At 51.4% G+C, this 20434-nt stretch overlaps 1 protein-coding gene across 3 annotated transcripts in view; it reads right to left on the reverse strand.

Moving 5' to 3' along the window:
* Window positions 1-1009: 1009 nt before the first annotated feature.
* Window positions 1010-20434, reverse strand: part of ITGAM (integrin subunit alpha M) — a 44956-nt gene continuing 25531 nt past the window's right edge. The window contains exons 12-30 of one of the 3 annotated variants that reach the window (XM_054714451.1): window positions 20165-20307; window positions 12665-12805; window positions 12364-12573; window positions 9818-9948; window positions 9576-9739; window positions 7748-7830; window positions 7506-7637; window positions 7274-7347; window positions 6918-7059; window positions 6700-6819; window positions 5940-6019; window positions 5094-5177; window positions 4688-4763; window positions 3834-3941; window positions 3563-3646; window positions 3325-3441; window positions 3102-3203; window positions 2751-2861; window positions 1010-2082 (exon numbers count right to left, since the gene is read on the reverse strand). In XM_054714451.1, the coding sequence (XP_054570426.1) occupies window positions 2011-2082; window positions 2751-2861; window positions 3102-3203; window positions 3325-3441; window positions 3563-3646; window positions 3834-3941; window positions 4688-4763; window positions 5094-5177; window positions 5940-6019; window positions 6700-6819; window positions 6918-7059; window positions 7274-7347; window positions 7506-7637; window positions 7748-7830; window positions 9576-9739; window positions 9818-9948; window positions 12364-12573; window positions 12665-12805; window positions 20165-20307 (2174 nt within the window). In that variant the 3' untranslated portion in view covers window positions 1010-2010. Of the gene's footprint in view, window positions 2083-2750; window positions 2862-3101; window positions 3204-3324; window positions 3442-3562; window positions 3647-3833; window positions 3942-4687; window positions 4764-5093; window positions 5178-5939; window positions 6020-6699; window positions 6820-6917; window positions 7060-7273; window positions 7348-7505; window positions 7638-7747; window positions 7903-9575; window positions 9740-9817; window positions 9949-12363; window positions 12574-12664; window positions 12806-20164; window positions 20308-20434 lie in introns of all 3 variants that reach the window. The other 2 variants (XM_008152779.3, XM_054714452.1) reach the window with 2 other exon arrangements.

Below are 20434 nucleotides of genomic sequence, written 5' to 3' on the forward strand. Positions count from 1 at the left end.
TCAGTGAGTCAGGGTCCTGCACTGGTTGGGCTTGGGAGGGAAAGATGGCCCCTGTCCTAGAGCCACACAACTCAGTCTGTCCGAGGTTCTGCCCAGACCGTGGCAGAGTGGGGCCACCAGATGTTGAGAGGGTGGGGCCACCTGGAGCCTCGAGGGAGGGGCGAAAGGGTCTCCCATGAAGGGGAGGCACCAGTCAGGCTCATGGGAAAGTGGGGAGAGAATGGCCCCTGACCCAAAGCCACACCACTCAGGCACTGATACCCCCTGCATCTACCCAGACCGCCACACCCCAGCCCAGGCAGCTGACTACTCAACAGGGTGCAAGCTCTGCAGGGTGGGGCGAGAGGGTGGGCCTATTGCTTTCCCCCAGGCCGATGCCGATGCCTTATGGAGGGGAGTGCTCCACCCAAGAAAGATGGTATCTGCACAGAGTTCCCAGCGGCTGTCCCTTCAGCTCTCTCCCAGAGCCACAAACTCCAGTCTCTCCTCACATGATTCCAGTCCGCTATGCCCTCCTAGAGCCCATGAAAGAAGGGGGAGGGCTGCAAATGAGATTTTGTGCATTGGCTCTTTAAGAGGACACCTGTGTCTCTAGCAGACTCCCATCTCTCCCTGGCAGACAGAATCCCTGCTGATGTTCACAGCCAGATGTTATGAATGAACTCCTGTGCCTGAGAGGGCACCTGGCTCTGCTGTCCGGGCTGGGGAGCCTGGCTGGGGGTGAGACCCTGCGCCCCTCAGGGGGAACCTCTGCAGCTGAGCTGTCGCGCTGGGATCTCGGCTGCCACTCGTGGGAGCAGGGCCAGTGCTTTCTGTGTCTCCGCCCTTCCTACCAATCGCCATGCGGCTCCCTTTGCAAGTCCTCAGGCCTTCTGTTCTCTGTGGGTATTTCCTGGTTCCACTCCGAAATGAAATTCCTTCACTTAAACTCTTATCTTGGGTTTGCTTTGGGGAGAACGCAAACCTCTGGGAATATATCCTTCAAATTATCTTTACACATATGCAAAAATGACATATATTCAATTTATTAACTCACCATCGTTTTAATCACAAGAGATTGGAACTAATATATCAAAAGGAGACTGGTCAAGTGCATTATGATTCATGACACAATGAACTACTGGTGAGCTGTATAAAAGAATGAAAAAGTACTTTATGTCTTATATGAAACAATGGCTGAGCTATATTAATGAAAAAGGCCTGATGCAGAAGAGGGTAAATAGCCTGTGCTATCATTTGTGTGAAGTGTGTGTGTGTGTGTGTTTGCATATGCCTAGAGTCCTCGGGAAGGAGACCCAAAAACACATGGACTTGACTGCCTTTCAGAAGTGACTTAAATGGCCGGGGCGATCAGGCTGGAAGGGAGACTTTTGACTTACACTATGAACAGGTTTACCAATTCAAAAACTGAAAGTAACATTAAAACAGTCAATAAATGGTAAAGGGAGGTGTGTCACTGCCTATTGGACGTTTTTAGCTCTGGTGTGGAGGGGTTGACAGGCTCCTGTTGGCCGACCAGGTCTGGGCCTTAGCGTGGCTCCCCCATGCGGCCTGGGTCGTGGCTGTCCAGCTTCTGCAGGTGTGCGTGCTCGCCCACGAAGGGAGGCCTCACTTCCTTCAGCAGGGACGGCATCTGTTGCCTTCCCTTCAAGTCCTCCCGCAGGAGCTGCCATCACCTCTGTCCTGGAGGAAGGCTGAATGGCGCCTTCACCCACACGGCGAGCCCAAGCTTTCCCGGTGCCTGAGAGGGTTTGCCAAAGCTTCTGGCCCTCAGGCACGAGACATCTGAGACACACAACCCACACACTCGCGCACACACTCGCACACACACATGAATGGAAATGGAAACCGAAGCAGGTCTTTTCTGAGTGAGACATCACCACCAGTCTCCGGGTGGACGGACGGACGGACGGACGGACGGACGGAGGACGTATCTGTCTAGCAGCCGGTGCGTTGGTCTAACCAGAGTCCTGCTTGCCGCAGGAGACGCCACGCGGCGGGCAGGAGCAGCTACTGGGGCGGGGCGGCTTCGGGAGCGGCTTCATTCATCATGTCCTTGTACTGCCGCTTGAAGAAGCCGAGCTGTGGGGCAGGATCAGGGGAGTCAAGGCCACCAAGGCCAGGGCCATGCAGAGCCCGAGTGGAGACAGAGGGGCCAAGAGGTGCACCGGATAATGTGTCGGAGTACAGAAGGGACCTGGGAAAAGTGGGGCAGGGAGGAAGATGGCATCGATATTGGGGCCCTAGCTGGTATGGCTCAGTGGCTAGAGCATCAGCCTGTGGACTGAAGGGTCCCAGGTTCCATTCCGGCCAAGGGCACATGCCTGGGTTGTGGGCTCGATCCCCAGTAGGGGGCGTGCAGGAGGCAGCCGCTCAATGATTCTCTCTCATCATTGGTGTTTCTATCTCTCTTTCCTTCTCCCTTCCTCACTGAAATCAATAAAAATATATTTTTTAAAAAGACTGGGGCCAGGAAAGAAAGAAAATGAAATAGAAGAAGAGGAGAACTGCTCCTGATGTAGTGGTCACTCTGCACCGGGCACTCCAGGTGCTCTGCACGAATTAACTCAATTCCCTTCACCAAACGGGTATTTATGTTCCCATTTTACAGCTGAAGAAGCGGAGGCCCTGGGGCGGGCCAAGGGTCACCCAGCGGCTGCACTGCGGCTGTCCAACCCGAAAGGAAGCAGCGAGGGGGCGGGAGGGGCAGGCGGAGGGCGCCCAGGGGCGGGAGGGGCGCCCAGGGGTACCTTGTACATTGCGGCGGTGATGAGGCCGAGGAGCACCAGCCCCCCCACGGAGCTGCCCACGATGAGCGGGACCGGGTCGTGCACCTCATAGGGCTCCACCTTGGTCTCTGTCTGGGGCGGGGAAGGGAAGAGAGGGACGCGCCAGGGGAGATAGGCTCTGGTTTCCGGAGGTTCCCCAGGCAGACCTTGCACCCTGGACCTAATAACTGACCCCTCCCCGGGCCCCCAACCCCAGCCCTCACTCCCCCTCCTCCCCACCTCTCAGTCTCCCCCTCTTGACCCAGACAGCCCCACAATCCAGCCTCCCCCCCCCCTCTTCCGGGAGCCCCTCCGTGCCCCAGGCAGAGATACCTGGGCCCTCACTAAGGCCTCCTGTCCTGGGAGCTGGGCAAACCTCCGGTCGTCCAGCAGGATCTCCGCTGTGCTCACAACCTGCAGGTGGTTGTGCGGAGTCTGCGGGGAGAGAGGCAGCGCTGGGCCCGGGCCTCGGCAGGCAGCCGGCAGGCTCTGTCCGGCCCGCTGGGCCTCGGGCCCGCATACCTGGATGTACCGCATACCTGGATGTACCGCATACCTGGATGTACCAGTCAAAGGAGAGGCTGCCTGTGAGGTTGACGCTGAACTCCTCCCGGCTGCCGAAGGACTCGGCGAAGTCACACTGGACTCGCAGGCACACCGCGACGGAGCAGTTCTGGGAGGGCGGAGGGGCTCTGGGGAAGCTGGGCCAGGGCCCGCCCCACGCGCCGCCCGGCCGCCGGCAGGGGGCGGTGCTGAGTCCGCGCGTGGCCGGAGCTGGGGTTACCCGGTCTTACCAGCACCGGAGCCTTGCTCAGCTCAGCCAGGAAGCCGGAGCGAGGGGGCACCCTCTCCTCCCTGCGGCATGTCCTGTTCAGGTTCTGAGGAAAGAGGGGGCGCTGTGAAGGGAGACTGAGGGCTCCTGGGTGCACCCCGAAGGAGGGGGAGACGTCCCAGGTCCAAGAGCCGGTCAGCAATGGCCCCAAAACCCAGCAGAGGAAACATCTTAGGGAAGACCAGGGCTGTGGAGGGCGGGCGGGGCCCCTCCTCAGGCCCCGCTGGGCTTACCGGGGAGAAGACGGCGTCGGGGTCGCCCCACACGGGCACCTCGTTCAGCCGGATGGGGATCCAGAGCACCACGCCGATGCGGGGGCTCCTCTGCCCCAGGTTGGTGAACTGCAAGCGGCGGGGGCGGGTCTGAGGGCGCCGGCCTGGCTGCGCTGCACTCAGCACCCCCACCCCCTGCCCCCACCCCGCCCAGGGCACCGGGGACCAAGCCCCGCGGAGGCCAAGCGCCTGCCCCCTGCGCTTTGTGGGGGGCAGGGAGTGGGCACCCGCCCACGGCCAGAGGGGTGGCGGGGGGCGTGCCGTTAACCCCGCTGAGCCCGGTTCCTTATCGGTAAGCGGGCCCTGCCTCCGCCGCAGTCATTACGAAGGTAACAGGAGTGAATTGTGCACGTGTGTGTGCAGCCGCCCCTCTGCACCCACGGGCTGGGCGTCGAAAATACTCAGAGAAAAGGCTACGTTGTTGCTGGTGTGTGCTATGCAGCTAGGCCTCCGGCGGATGCCTAACCTGTGCCGACTCCTTTTTCTTGTCATTATTCCCTAAGCAATACAGAACACGACTGTTCACATCGCATCTACACTGCGCTCGGAGTTCTCAGCAGTCCGGGGTGTGCGTGGGTTGTGTGCAAATACGGCACCATTTATCCAAGGGGCGTGAGCATCACGGATCTGGGTAAAGGGGGGGATCCTGGAACTAACGTCCCGCGGATACCGAGGGATGACTGTGTGCACATACGTGGTGCACGCCTGTGTGTGTAGAGGGAGAGCGAGCTTGGGCAGAGCCTGGCACACAGCAGGCCCCCGACGCACGCTTCCCATCAGTATTCTGCACCCCGGCCCGGCCTTCGGCTCCCCACCTGATACTGATGGTTTATAACATGGCTGGTCTTCTTTGAAGCTGGGAAGCTGAGATATTTGACGGAGCCCTCACGGCTGATGGTAGAAAGAAGAAGGAGCAGGTGAGAAAACATCAGGAATGTTCTGGAAGGGGAGTCTCGGACTACGTGTGTAAGGGGTAAATAGGCACATGGGTAATGCAGGCCTGAGAGGGCGTGAGCAGGATGGAGTGCAGGGGGTGATGTGTGTGGCTGGGCCTCACGCACATGTGCACGCACATGCACACGCACACACACATGCTCATGCACACATGCTCGCCTATCCTCAGGGCACACAGGCACACGTGTGCAGACTGACACACACACACACAGGTGCTCCATGGCCCGTCCAGCCCTGTGCAGCGGGAGGGGGCTCTGGGTGCAGCACCTGGAGACCACCATGTAGACCGCGTACTTCACAGGCAGCGCCAGCTGGAACTCCGTTTGATTGGTTCTCGGCGAGTTGTTCTCACTGAAGGGAGACAGAGAGCTTTCCTTCTCCCGCCCCCTTCCCCTCCCCTCCCCCTCCTCCTCCCCCTCCCCCTTCCCCTCCCCCTCCACCTCAACCAACCACCCAGTTAGTTCTCTCTGCATCCCAGCCACCACTGCTCTCCACCCCTGCCTCCCCCTCGCCCAGGCCCACCCCCACTTCCTGGATGTCTGTGCTGCCTTCTTCTCACTGGTCCCTGAATTCCAAACTGCTCCCCCCACCCCCAAGCTCCCACCCCCAAGCCCCAGCCCTCCCCGGGGGTGGTCTTTCTACCAAGCAAATGTGACCCTGTCACGCCCAGGTCACGCTGCAGACGTCCTGACAGCACCCATCAGCCAGTTTAGGACACTATCTCAGTTTATGCCAACCTCTCAGCCACTCCTTAAACCCTCCTCCGTGGGGTGCCTGGGCCACGCCCCCACACGGTCCCATCTTTCCAGCTCCGGCTCCTCCTTCATTCTGTCCTCACACCCGCCTCATTCTGTGCCTTTATTTGGCCCACTCACAGCCTCAGCACGTCTTCCCCGGGGTTCCTCTCTGAGCACCAAGCTCCCGAGAACAGCCCACTGCAGTTATGGTAACCGCCCGCGCCCCCGTCTGCCTCTGCCGCTAAGTGATAACCTCTGTGAGAGCAGCCAGCGTCCCGTCCATCCCTGTCCCACCAGCCCTGGGCCCAACGCCTGGCACAGGGTGGGTGTTCATTCCGCGTTTGTTGAATGAATGAGCTGAAGCAAGAGCCAGTACCTGGTCACATTGGCCTTGAGAAGCAGTCTGTCTCCAAGGGAAGCATCCGAGTCCACGTCCAATGTGATGTTAAAGGTGACCTGGAGTTGGAGAAAGAAGAGACTAACAAAAATAGGAGGGAAGAAACAACCAGATGTTCCTTAGTGGAAGCACGAGTAAGTCAGGTGTGGTGCATCCGTCTAACGGAACAGCACTCAGCAGGCGAAAGGAATGAAGTTCTGCAACGGGGATGATCCTTCAAAACCTGCTGCTGCGTGAAAGGAGCTGGTCGCAGAGGACCACGCGCCACAGGATGCACGGGTGCGACATGTCCAGGATGGGAGAGTCTGGAGGCGGACAGGGGGCTAGTGGTTGCCTGGGGCTGGGAGAAATGGGGAGAACGGGGGCTGATGGCTAAGGGGAGCAGAGTCATTTCTTGGGGTAAGAAAATATTCTAAAATGGATCGTGGTGATGGACGCACAAGTCTGTGAACAACCTAGGAGCCATCGAATGGGAATGCTTTAAATGGGCGGGTGGGGTGGTATTTTAATTATATCTCAGTAAAGCTGTTTCTCAAAAAAGGAAGCTATACGAATAAGAGGGAGGAGGAGGAGGAGGGGGGGAGGAGGGAGAGGAGGGGGAGGAGGAGCAGGAGAAGGAGGAGAGGGGGGAGGAGAGCAGGAGGAGGAGGAAGAGGAGGGGGGGAGGAGGGAGAGGAGGGGAAAAAGGGAATTCAGAAGAAGACAAAGGAGAAAAGGTGAGGGGGGTCCGCAGCCTGACCTCTGAGTTGCCTGGGAAGATGGGGTGGTTTATGCTGCAGCTGCCGCTGTGCAAGGTGCTGGTTTGGGTGGAGGGGTCCGAATCACAGTTCACACGCCAGGATCGCCATGAGTGCTGGGACTGGAAGGCAAGGGAGGCAGACGGAGGTGGTGGCGTCAGCCACGGGCCTGGGGACCCAGAAAGCAAGGCCAGGTGGAGCCTGAGAAGTATTTGGCTACCTGGACCCCTGACACCATCCGATAGGACAAGCCAGGCGGGTAGAAGAAGGCGACCCGAGTGTTGAAGGAGTCCTCGCCCTGGTTCCGCACCGTCACCGTCACGTTGAAGTTCCGGGGACCACCCACCACCAGGGTGTGCAGGCTGTGGGGGGAACAGGCCAGGCCATGAGATGCTGAGGGCCTCCCTGTGGGAAGTCGGTCTGGGGGAAGAGGCGTGGGCCCTTGGAGAGAGGAGACAGCGGGTGGGCAGCCCGCAGACACGTCCAAAGCAGCTGCTGTGCCGGCTCCCGGGGCGGGGGAGGCGAGCACCGGTCCCGGCGGAGGCCTGGAGGCAGCAACGGGGAAGAGAAACTCACTTCCTGAAACTGAAGCTGACGCTGAGGGCATCCTGGCAGACACTGTCATTGCCACAGTTCTTCTCAAAGGGAAGCTGCAAAGAAATAGGGTCTGATGAAACGAAAGGAAAGGAAATAGTGAAACGATTTCATGGTGAAATGAAACAATAAAATAAAATGTTGAAATGTTGAGTTGCAACCATCGTGGCCTCTGGTCCCTCCCAGGCCCTGCAGAGCCCGCTCCAGGACTCACCGAGGCTGTGAAGACAGTCGGAGCGTCCACAGCCAGCACGGGCCGCAGGTTCCCGTAGGAGGTCAAGGGCTGCCCCTCCAGAGAGAAGTTGAGGCGCAGGACAACGGGGGTCACTGAGTCCTCTACACATTCCTGAGAGATAGTGGTGGTTGTGGGGTCTGCCTTCTCAGCTTCCCCTGCCCGCGCCCCCCCCCGCCCCCATCCCCGGTGCTTAGAGGGCCCTGTGGCTACGTCCTGCTCACCGGTAACTGTAGCTTCAGTGTCTCACACGTCTGACTCAGCCCCAAGACCCGGGTCTGTCTGCGTGTGTTGTTCTTCGTCTCCTCTAAAATGGCCCGAGGACGTGAGCGAGTGGAGTCTAGAGCCAGGTCATAGGTGACAGTGCTCTGGATCTCTCCTGAGGGGCAGGGCACCACAGTGCTGAGAGCCTGGCCCGGGAGTCAGACAGGCAGGTGCGCCCAGCTCCCTGCTCCCCAGCTGTGTGACTTTGGGCAGCTTCTCTGACCTCTTTGAGTCTCAATCCCTTATTTTTGAATTGAGGACAAGAGCTGTACCTTCGCAGTGGTGAAAATGAAGTGAGATAGTGTCTGCAACGCATGTAGCACAGTGCTTGCCACATAGTAGGTGCTCAGTACACGGCAGCTGTTCTGTTACTAGAAAACGACATGTTTTTTCCTGGCGGCTTTTAACTTTTTTCTTTGTCTTTGGTCTTCAGCAGTTTGTGCCTTACTCTAGTACAATGTATAGTGTTGTGTACACCAGTGTAATGTACCATGGCGTGATTTCCTTTCTATGTATCCTACTTTGATAGAGAATCGATATCCTTCACCAGTTTTAGAAAATTCTTCACTATTTTTTTTAACTGTTGCTTCTTTCTTATTCTCTCTCTCTCTCTCTCTCTCTCTCTCTCTCTCTCCTCTCTCCCTCCCTTCCTCCTTCCCTCCCTATTGGAATTCCAATCAATGTTTATTAGATCTTTCACCATGTCCCATACATCTCTAATGGTTTCTTTCTATAGTTTTCATCCTTTTCTCTCTTTCTGTTAATCTGTATATTTTTAATTGCTTTACTTTCCAGGTCACTACAGTAATTCTCTGTTCTGCTTCTAATCTTCTATTGAATCTATTTATTGAACTCTTAATTTCAGTTAGCATGTTTTTCAGGGCTAGAGTTTCCATTTGACTCTATTTTATGAATTTCAAGTCTTTCCTGAGGTTCTCCATCATTTTGAATTCCTGTCCGATGACTCTAATTTATGAATCACCTGTGGGTCTATTTCTATTGTCTATTGTTTCTCCTGATTGCTGGACTCAATGGACATTGTTCCAATAGAATGAACAATTCGTTTACAAAGGCCCCTCCTAAACCTCCATTTCCCCAGCGGCATGAAGCTGCTGAATTTTTGCTCAGCTCTTTAGCTTCCAGTTGCTGTCATCAACTGAGTTCCTTGGAGTACTGACCTACAAAGGACTTGAAAGGCATTTCTATGTAGAGTTGGGGGTACTTTCTTGCAATCCTCTAATCTCCCAAGACTTTGCTTTCAATTTCTAGCCATGCTGGCTGCCCCAAACTCTGGCTGCTGTCTCCTCAGCCCAGTAAGATTCCTGCTAGAAACGTAATTCTATGAACTCCCCCTATTTCTCTCTAGTACCCCCACTACTATCCCTCACCCCAGCACAATGTCGCTCTTTAAAAGTAGAAAAAAGTCAAGTTCCTTACGATGAAATGCATGTCTGAGTGCTTTGTGAATTTGTGTTTAGCTTCATCGACACAAACTCCCCTTTAAAAGAGTTCCCCATTAAAAAATAAAAAAGATCCCAGTTAATTCACAGGTGAGGTGGGGGTGGGGGCGTTATCAGGAGAACTGAGAGAGTAAGAGAATGCCAGAGGCTCGCTTCTTCCACAGGGTGTGCTGGGCCTCCCCACCCAGCAGGGGACTCACCCGCTTGCTCCAGCCGAGCTTGGAGAAGGCTGTGGGAGCCAGTGAGCACTTTGCTCTGAACTGAAGGCTGAGCCAGCTGTCAATGCTCCCCGCCACCCAACCCGCTGAGACTTCCCCCTGAGCCTCACCTGGTCTCAGCCGGTCCCCGGTGCGCTTCTGCACACGGAGGCAGACTCTGACCTCCCCCGCAGTTAGGCCTCTCACCACATTTTCCCGACACTCAAACACACTCCTCGCCAATTCCCTGGGCGTGAAGATCATGGTCGCCTCAACTCTCAGCACAGGCTGGGACCTGCAGAGACACCAGGCGTGTCCTTAAGCTGCCCCTCAAAGGGAAGGCAGCCAGGTGTGCTCTGAAAGAGGGTCTCACCTGAGCAGCAGCGCCTGCCCCTGCGCCCCCACAGCCAGGTCCATCAAGCCGTCCATCGTGAGGTCCTGGCCCCCACTCAGTGACTGCCCGAAATACTGGAGCGTGGGGGAGAGCTGGGAGCCTGCAATCCGCTGAGGACAGAAAAGAGCAGGGGAGAAAGGGAGCGGGAGAGAACGGGAAGCAGGTAAGTCAGTTGCCCCAGGTGACCCAAGTCACCATTCAAGTCTCATCTCCCATAATTTCTCAAGGAATTAGGGCAGCCATTCAGCTTCAGACCACAGTCTTCAGATGGCACCCAGTTTCCTTTAGTCAGCTGGGGTTTTTAGGAAACAAACAGTTTTACAGGAAAGAAGTGGCACAGCATACTATTTGAGTCAGCTGAGTCTCATTTACCTGGTCTGAATACTGATCTAACCAAAATCGTCGTGTAAATATCAGGGGTGGGGGGAGGGGTGGAAGGCGTGGCCAAGGGGGTCTGGAAGGCTCACACCTCACCTCCCACAGCGGGAAGTCCTTGCTAAAACGACAATCAAGAAGCAGCAAAACCATGTTGTTGGAAGAATAGAGACTCGGTAACAGTGGCTCCCTGGAGACCGGGGAATAAAGAGGAAATCGAGTGTAGGTGTGGACATTGCTGTCCCCATAATCAGTCTCTAAAGTCGATTTTGAGCCCGGCCGGCTGGCACAGATGTCCCAGTGGTTGAGCGTCAGCCTATGAACCAGGAGGTCACAGTCTGATTCCCTGTGAAGGCACAAGCCAGGATGTGCGGGAGGCAGCCGATCAGCGATTCTCTCTCATCATTGATGTTTCTATCTCTCTCTCCCTCTCCCTTCCCCTCTGAAATCAATAAAAACATATTTTTAAAAAAGAGCGATTTGACTCTCTAGTACATCTGCAAGAATAACACTAAAAGAGTAACAGCCAAATAAAAAGAAATTTTATCTACACACTTTAAAACGGTTAAAATGGTGAGCTTTATGTCATGTATATTTTACCACAATTTTTTAAGTGATTTTGTCAACTGAAAGGAAGCATGGGCTGCTGGAAATTTGTATATCTTAACATAAGTGCTGCTTACTCGGATTCACAGACATATAAAAATTCATCACTTAAGGTTTGTGAGTTTACTGGATGTACATTATACCTCAAATTTTTTTTTTTTTTTTTGAGGAAAATGTATTGTACTCTGTTGGGATGAAGTTTTGTTTAGTAATGGTGTGTCCTGTGGAGATTGGGAAATCCACAGCCTATTGGCCTATCTGAACACCGAGCATCCCTGCCCGGGTCATAGGGAAAAGCAAGTAAAAATGCAAACCATCCCACACCAGGCTAGGGTGGTCCTTTTTGCATTTGTTTTTCACTCCAAAGTCTGTGGGGTAGGCGTGCACGTGTGCAAGCCTATAAAGTACCCTCCCCTTTCCCTTGATTTTCTCTGTGGGGTGAGTTAGGGTGCAGGTAAGGGGAGGGAAGTAAGGGGTTTCACTGCTTACCTTCGATTTATAAATTTGTACAAGCATGTAAAGCTTTTGTCATAAAAATAAAGTCAAACCAGAGCCTGCAAACTCCATTTACACAGGCGCCAATGAAAAGAGGCATAACCTGCTGCTCACACCGTGGAGAGAGGGTCCCTGACACGGGCTGAGGAGGCGCTTAGCCCCAGGCAGTAAAGAGCCTGAGCAGACACTGGGGCCTACGAAAGTCTAGTGGGCGGAGCGGACCCGTGGTCCACAGTAGTCAGAACTGTGGTTTCCTCGGCAACAGAGGGGGTGGGGTCAGAAACTGACCGGAAGGGGCAGGAGGGAACTCTCTGGGGATGATGATGCTCTGCATCTTAGGAGGATGGGTTACAGCAGGTGCATGCACTCAATAGTCATTGACTGGCTAAAGAGGCAACATTTCCTGTTCGTAAATTTGATCTTAAGAGTAACAGTAAGCAAATGTTGAATTCTAGTTAACGATATGCATGCTGAAATGTTTACAGGTGACGTGGACTGATGTTGCAACTTACTTTGAAATGCACTGAAAAATGAGAGGGACTAGAGAGAGAATGGCTATGCGGTCAAGCAAGTCTAGTAAAATGCTCATCGTAGAATGTGGGTAAATACATGAGTGTTCACTGTACAAGTCTTTCAACTTTGCTTGTAAATTTGAATTTTTTTCTGAATTTCCTGAGAGAGGGGCCCTGCGTGACGCGGTTCTGGGAGGCGGCCAGTGGGAAGGTCTTCGGAGCGGGCGGCTTTCCGCCTAAAGCAGGACTGCCAGCTGCCTGCCGAGAGGAAGACAGGGCCGCAGTCCAGCCTGCCATCCATGCTCGAAGCCTCACCCTCACCCGCACAGGGCGTGCGTGTGCCCCGTGGCCTCCTGGGGCTGGGTGAGAACGAATCCAGAGCTGAGGAGTTGGAGGTTTCGGTGCAGTGCGTTACTGTTTTCAAAGGTTCTGAAAGGAGTAATGGGAGAACTAATCTGGCAGCTGTGGGAACACTGAACAAGAAAGGGACGCATCTGCAGAGTCTACTGCCACGATGGAGACAGTGAGGGGCCTCACCTGGCTGTGGGAGGGGCTGATGCCCAGCCCCGAGGTCCCATGGAACAGGTACACAGCACCTCGGTTCTCCTGCTCCCCCGGGGCTCCGATGGCCACGTCCGTCAGCTTGTCTCCATTCACGTCCCCCAGCGCGGTCAGGGCTGCCCCAAAGCGGCCCCAGGGGTGGCCCTGCTCCCCACGGAGGATGGCCTGGCACTGCCACCTGGCCCTCTGCAGAACAGAAACAGCGCCAGTCCCACCCCGGGCAACCCCTCCACCCCACACCCAGGCCCCACCCAGCCAGGGCTCCTCAGCCACTCACCCCCCGGGGCAAGGGGCACACAGACACCCGGCCCCCCCGGGTCGGCTCGTAGTAATGGGGAGCCCCGATGAGGACCAGGTCGGAGCTGCCATCTCTGTTCACGTCCACGGAGCAGAGGGAGGCCCCGAAGTAGGAGCCAATCTGAAAGAGATGAGGCCAGGGTCACACCTAAAGCAGAGTGGGGGGTTTCTCCTTGTGAAGAGAAACCGTGCCTGCTGGGCTGGCCAACGGCTTAGGAGAGGATGTGCGCCTCTCTACTCTCTACACTGAGTGGCCAGATTATGATGATCTCTGAACGCATAACAATCTGGCAAACAATCATGTCATCTGCAAATAGAGACAATCTTATTTTTTCCCTTTCCACTCTGTATGCTTTCTCCCCCACACACTCCCACCCCCCGGACTTTTTCTTGCCTTATTGCGCTGGCTACACCTTATAGTATGAGGTTGACTAAGACTGGTGAAAGTGGATATTCTTGCTTGCTTTCCAATTTTAAGAGATAAATGTTCTCTTACTTTTAAATATGATGCCAGCTATAATTTTTTTTGTATAAATGCTCTTATTCAGGTTGAAGATGTTACCTTTGGTTCCTAGTTTGCTGAGAAGTAAACATAATGAAAGGATGTATTTTGTAAAATAAAAATTCTGTATCTATTAATACTATGTTTTTTTTTTCTCTTCTAGTCTATTGTTATGGTGAATTACATTGATTGCCTTTTTGTCATGATAGCTTTTTAAAAAATATATTTTTATTTATTTCAGAGAGGAAAAGAGAGAGAAAGATAGAAACATCAATGATTAGAATCATTGATTGGCTGCCTCCTGTATGCCCCGACTGGGGATTGAGCCTGCAACCAGGTCACGTGCACTGACTGGGAATGCACCCGTGACCTCCTGGTTCATAGGTGCTCAACCACTGAGCAACACTGGCTGAACTAATTGAGATAAAATTTACAAACATAAAATTTACCATTTTTAACTGTAACACTTAGTGGGTTTTAGTATATTCACAATGTTCTATAATCATCACCACTAATTCCAGAACATTTCCATCACCCTGAAAAGAAATCTTATTTCTGTTAGCAGTCATTCCTGATTCCTCCACTCCTTCTCTCCCCTGGCAACTACTAGTGTATTTTCTGGCTTTATGGATCTGTCTAATATGGACATTTCAGATGAATGGAATCATACCGTATGTGGCTCTTTGTAACTGACTGTTTTCACTTAGCATAAAGTTCTTTAAATATATTTTTATTGATTTCAGAGAGGAAGGGAGAGGGAAAGAGAGATAGAAACATCAATGATGAAAGAGTCATTGATAGGCTGCCTCTTGCAGGCCCCACACTGGGGATCGAGCCTGCAATCTGGGCATGTGCCCTGACTGGGAATTGAATCATGACCTCCTGGTTCATAGGTCTATGCTCAGCCACTGAGTCACACCAGCTGGGCTATGACTAAATAGTATTTCATTGTATGTATATGCCACATTTTGTGTATGTATTCATGAGCCAAGTAAAATTTGGTTGTTATAGAACAGTCATGGAGATGTAAAGTACAACATAGGGGATATAGTCAATAATATTCTAATAACTATGTATGGTGTCAGATGGGTACAAGAGTTATCAGGATGATCACTAAGTTATAAAATGTCTAATCACTGGGGTGCACATGTGAAACTAATATAATATTGCATGTCAACTATAATTAAAAAATTAAAAATGATAATCAATGAATAGCCATTCTAGTGAAATCTCTATTGTGTTTTTAATTTGCATTTCCCTAACGACTGTTTATATTGAACATCTTCTCGTGTACCTGTTGGCCATTTGTATGGTGAATTACATTGATTGCCTTTTTGTCATGATAGCTTTTTAAAAAATATATTTTTATTTATTTCAGAGAGGAAAAGAGAGAGAAAGATAGAAACATCAATGATTGATGCCTTCTCTGGAGAAATGTCTATTCAAATCTTTGCCCGTTTGAAAATTAGATTATTTGTCCTTTATTGTTGAGTTGTAAGGGTTCTTTATACAGGTTGGGGCAAAAGTAGGTTTACAGTTATTTGTATGGAAAATAATGCAATAATTAATAAATAACAATACAAGAGTAAACTCTGTGTTTCACAACTGTAACCCAATTTTCGCCCCACTCTCTATTTTCTAAATACCAGAACTTTATCAAATATATTATTTATAAATAGTTTCTCCCATTCTTTTCATTTTCTTTATAGTGTATTGATGCTCAAGAGTTTTTAATTTGATGAACTACAATTTGTCTATTTTTTCTTTGGTTTCTTATGCTTGTGGAATCATATTTAAGAAATCGTTGACAAATCTATGATTGCAAAAATTCACCTATAGCTCCTTCTAAGAGGTTTATAGCTTTAGTTCTTACCTTTAGGTCTCTGATCCATTTTGAGTTAATTTTTGTATATTGTGAAGTAGGACATCCAAATTTATTCTCTTTCATGCAGATATCCATTTATCACAGCATCATTTGTTGAAAAAATTATTTTCTCCATTGAATGAACTTGGTATCTTTGTCAGAAATTAATTGACCATAGACATATGGGTTTAATTCTGTACTCTCAGTTCTATTCCACTGATCTATAGGTCTATCCTTATGCCAGTACCATACTGTCTTGATTATTGTAGCTGGTAGTGCATAAGACTAACTGAAACTTGAAGCAAATATAATTGGTCGGGAGGATCTATGGGAGGAGCTAGGGCTTATGACAGTTATCACACTCTATGTAATCGGGAGGACCCTACTGGAAGTACTATTTATAATAAGGCGCTAAGGTTCTGATCTCCCCGTCCCTTAACTTCCCTTTCCCTTCTATAAATACCCCTGGTCTTGGCACGCAGGCCAGAGTGTGCACGTGGCTTGCCATGTCTGCATGCACTGGGTTGCAGCCCTTCCTTTTTCAGGAATAAGTCCTTTTTGATGACAAAATACCTAGCTGATATTTTTCAGTCAACAGTAGTTACGCTTTTCCCTGAGCAGTAGTTGGAGCATCATCCCCATGAACTGAAGGATCTTGGGTGCAATTTTGGTCGAGAGAATGAGCCCTCGGTTTTGGGCTCAATCCCTGGCCCTGCAACCACTCTCTCTAAAAGTAAATGGAGAAAAATTTCCTTGGGTGAGGATTTTTAAAAAAAGTTTTGAAATTGGAAAGTGTGAGTCCTCCAATTTCATTCTTCTTTCTCTCCTTTTTATTTTTTAATTTATCTTTATTGTTGAAAGTGTTACAGATGTCCCCTGTTTCCCCACTGACCCCTCCTCCCACCTCCATCCCTTACCCTGGTCTTCACCCCCTAGTGTCTATGTCCATGGACTTTGCCTATCCTATATAATGAAAGCCTAATATGCAAATCAACTGAAAGGCAGAACAACCAGTTACTATGATGCACACTGACCACCAGGGGGCAGACACTCAACGCAGGAGCTGCCCCCTGGTGGTCAGTGTGCTCCCACAGGGGGAACACCACTCCTCTGGAAGCCAGGCTCACAGCTGGCAAGTACAGCAGCAATGGCGGTAGCCTCTCCAGCCTCCACAGCAGTGCTAAGGAGCGGTGAGCCGAGCAGTGAGCAAGGGGTCCCGGGCTGCGAGAGGGGGCAGGCCAGGCTGAGGGACCCCCACCAAGTGCCCGAATTTCATGCACTGGGCCTATAAGTTCCTTGGTTGATCTCTTCCCTCCTTCACCCCCTTCCCTCTGAGGATCTTCAGTCTGTTGCACGTTTCCATGTCTCTGGATCTATTTTGTTCATTAGATTCCACATAAAAGTGAGATCTTCGTTCTTCTTTTTCAAGATTATTTTGGCTATTCTGGGTCCCTTGCACTTCCATTTGAACTTTAGAATCAGTTTGTTCATTTCTGCATCATTGTTGAACAAGCCCTACACTCCTGGGGTAAACCAGACTTGGTCATGATGTATTATTACCCTTTTTGGAGGTTGCTGAATTCAATTTGCTGATATAGTTGACCCTTGAACAATGAAAGGGTTTTGACCTATCCCTTCTCATGTAAATGAAATCTTAACTACTAATAGCAAACTTAACTACTAATAGCTGACTGTCGACCAAAAGCCTTACCAATAACGTAAATAGTTGATTAATACATATTATGTATATGTTTTATATTGTATGCATTCATAACACACCTTTTTCTTCGTTTTTTCAATATTCTGAGGCTATACAGTTTGTGAATTTTTCAAACTGTTACAAATCTCCAAAAATTTTCCCCATATGCTATTTATCGGGAGGGGGGAGATAAAGTAGATCTATGCAGTTCAAACACATATAGTTCAAGAGTCAACTGTATTTTGTTGAAAATTTAAAAATATTTATTGGATATTGGTCTGTAGTCAACAAAGGGTCTTAAGCTGAAGACTGATAAATAGTTTCTCACTTAGTAAGCTCACCCTCCCTCAATGGATTAGAGGGAGGCAACATGGGACTTTGGGGGACCAGTAGGACAGTTATAGCTGGATCTACAGAAAAGATGATGATGGCCTGGACCAGGCAGTAGCAGTAAAAATGGAGGGAGCGGGTAAACCTGAGATGAATCTGTTTCCTCCCCTCCTCCTCAGTGTTTTCTCCCACCTCCTGCCCCTCCCCATACACACTCCAAACTCACACTTCCTCCTTCTGACCGTTTTCTTTCCTCACTCTTCACGTCTCTAGTTCTTCCCCTTACGCACTGCCTTCGGGAAGCCTTCCCTAACGCTCTTGTGTGGGTGCCCCTCCCATTTGCTCCCATTTGACTGTTCCAGTTAAGTATTGTTCACCCTCGGCTGTAATTTGCATGTTTAACATTTGCATGTGGTGGGGAAGTTTACCAGCTGGCCCTTCCCCACATGATTCTGCACCACACACACACAAGAGAGAAGTAGCAACACACCCACCCTTGACTTCCTGGAATCCCCACACATTCTCCCCTACCCTAGCCCTTCTGTGTGTCAGGCTCTGGCGCCACCCATGGTCAATATGTGTCGGTAAAACCTTTAAAGAGCATATGAAGAATTTGGCTATTGACAAAGAATTATGACAAAATCGTTCTGGTACAGAGCAAACTGGTTTCATCCACACGTGATGCATTAATTGCAGACCAAAGAGAACCACAGATGAAAATTAAAGGAATACACACAGAACTGCAGGAATAGGATCATGGATACAGTCCTATTTCAGGAATTTGCAAGGATGGTTTTGACTAAAGATTTTTGCCTCACACGCCACATAAGATGCAACCACACTGCTTTTGCAGGGGTAATATTTAGAATAGGGAACTGTTAGGACTGCTCAGGCTCTGAGCAGGGACTTAGCTGGAGTAGGTCCCCTGAGGTGCCCTGCTGGGGAAGTTCAAAGAGTACTGGGGCCCTAGCTGGTGTGGCTCAGTGGATAGAGCACTGGCCTGCGGACCAAGGGTCCTGGGTGTGATTCCGGTCAAGGGCACGGACCTCGGTTGCAGGCTTCACCCCGGCCCCGGGCCTGGTCGGGGCGCGTGCAGGAGGCAGCCAATCGATGTGTTTCTCTCACATCAATATTTCTCTATCTTTCCCTCTCTCTTCCACTTTCTCTAAAAATCAATGGGAAAATATTAGTGAGTGAGGATTAAAAATAAAAAAAGGAGTACTGGGGAAGGGACCATTTTGCAAGGTAGGGGCCACCGTGGGGAAATAGCTATTTACTGACAGATATAGAATTATTTCAATGCTTTAATAACTAATATGCTTATATTGATTATGTACTGTCAAATACCAGCTCATATATAGGAAAACTCATAGAGAGCTCTGTACAGGTCAATGTGATTATTTACTAGAGGCCCAGTGCACGGATTCATGCACCAGTGGGGTCCCTCAGCCTGGCCTGCGGGGATCAGGCCGAAACCAGCTCTCCGACATCCCCCAAGGGGTCCCGGATTGCGAGAGGGCACAGGCCAGGCCAAGGGGCCCCAACCATGAATGAATCTGTGCACTGGGCCTCCAGTATGCATGTAAGGTCTTTGGTTAATCTCTTCTCCCCCTCCCTCCTCCCCCTTCCCTCTGAGATTCATCAGTCTGCTCCATGTCTCCATGCCTGTGGTTTCTGCTCCTGTGTTGAGCATCTGCCCCCTGGTGGTCAGTGCACATCATAGGTACAGGTTGGACAGCCAAATGGTCGGAAGGTCGCTTAGGCTCTTATATATGAACTAGAGGCCCGGTGCACGAAATTCGTGCACAGAGGGGGGTTGTCCCTCAGCCCAGCCTGTACCCTCTCCAATCTGGGACCCCTCGAGGGATGTCCGACTGCCCGTTTAGGCCCGATCCCAACCAGTGGGATCGGGCCTAAACGGGCAGTCGGACATCCCTCTCACAATACAGGACTGCTGGCTCCCAACTGCTTGCCTGCCTGTCTTCCTGATTGCCCCTAACCGCTTCTGCCTGCCAACCTGATCACCCCCTAACCACTCTGCTGCCAGCCTGTTTGCCCCCAACTTCCTCCTCTGCCAGCCTGGTCACTCCTAACTGCCCTCTCCTGCAGGGTTGATCACCTCCAACTGCCCTCCCTTGCAGGCTGGGTGCCTCCCAACTGCCCTCTCCTGCTGGCCATCTTGTGGTGGCCATCTTGTGTCCACATGAGGGCAGGATCTTTGACCACATGGGGGCAGCTATATTGTGTGTTGCAGTGATGATCAATCTGCATAGTACTCTTTTATTAAATAGGATAGAGGCCTTGTACAGGGGTGGGGGCCAGCTGGTTTGCCCTGAAGGGTGTCCCAGATCAGGTGGGGTTTCCCTTGGAGCGTGGGGCAGCCTGAGTGAGGGGCCTGTGGTGGTTTGCAGGCAGGCCACGCCCCCTGGCAACCCAAGCAGAGGCCCTGGAATCTGGAATTTATTTTCCTTCTACAATTGAAACTTTGTAGCCTGGAGCGGAGCCAAGCCTGGGGCTCCCTCCGTGGCCGGCAGCCTTTTCTGTTGGGGTTATAATTGAAACTTTGTTGCCTTAAGTGGGTGGGCCTGGCCAGGGTGTGTGGAAAGCTTTGCTTCCCCTGTTGCCGGGAGCAATCCTGGCCTGCTCTCTCAAGCTCCATTCTGCCGCCATTCTGTTTGAATTTGTTTACCTTCTATAATTGAAACTTTGTAGCTTGAGTGGAGGCTTAGGCCTGGCAAGGGCAGGCAGAAAGCTTGGCTTCATCTGTTACCTAGGAAACCTTGCTCTCTGTGGCTGTAGCCATCTTGGTTGGGTTAATTTGCATACTCACTCTGATTGGATGGTGGGCATGGCTTGTGGGTGTGTTGGAGGTATGGTCAATTTGCATATTTGTCTATTATTAGGTAGGCTTGTTGGGAGAGTATTCTCAAATGCAAAGCTGATCCTGGGAGTCTCCATCCCAAGGCCCTCTGAGGTGCCTTTATAAGCCTCTGCCACACATGGCACCTGGCGATGCCACCCTGGAATCTCTTCGTCCCCAGGTGCCTCTATGTGCACATTCATGGCCCACATGCTTTGCACTCACCTGGCTGCCCTCGATCATCGCGTTGACCTCCCAGGCACCAGCGCTCTGTCTGAACATGGCCACCAGGCCAGTGTGCTGATATCGAGGAGCCCCCAAGGCCAGGGTTTGCACCTGGCCCCACGAGACGACTTCGGCAGCATAACCTAAAGGTGATACCCAAGCGAAGTGTGTTTTCTTGTAGACCCTGCCCCCTCTCGCAGGCCCACACTTGATAGGTTGGGGTAACTAGACCCCGCACTGTATTTCTCTTTGTTAACATAATTAAAATAA

This window comes from Eptesicus fuscus, chromosome 4 (genome assembly GCF_027574615.1).
Source record: "Eptesicus fuscus isolate TK198812 chromosome 4, DD_ASM_mEF_20220401, whole genome shotgun sequence".
In the NCBI taxonomy this organism is placed as follows: Eukaryota; Metazoa; Chordata; class Mammalia; order Chiroptera; family Vespertilionidae; genus Eptesicus; species Eptesicus fuscus.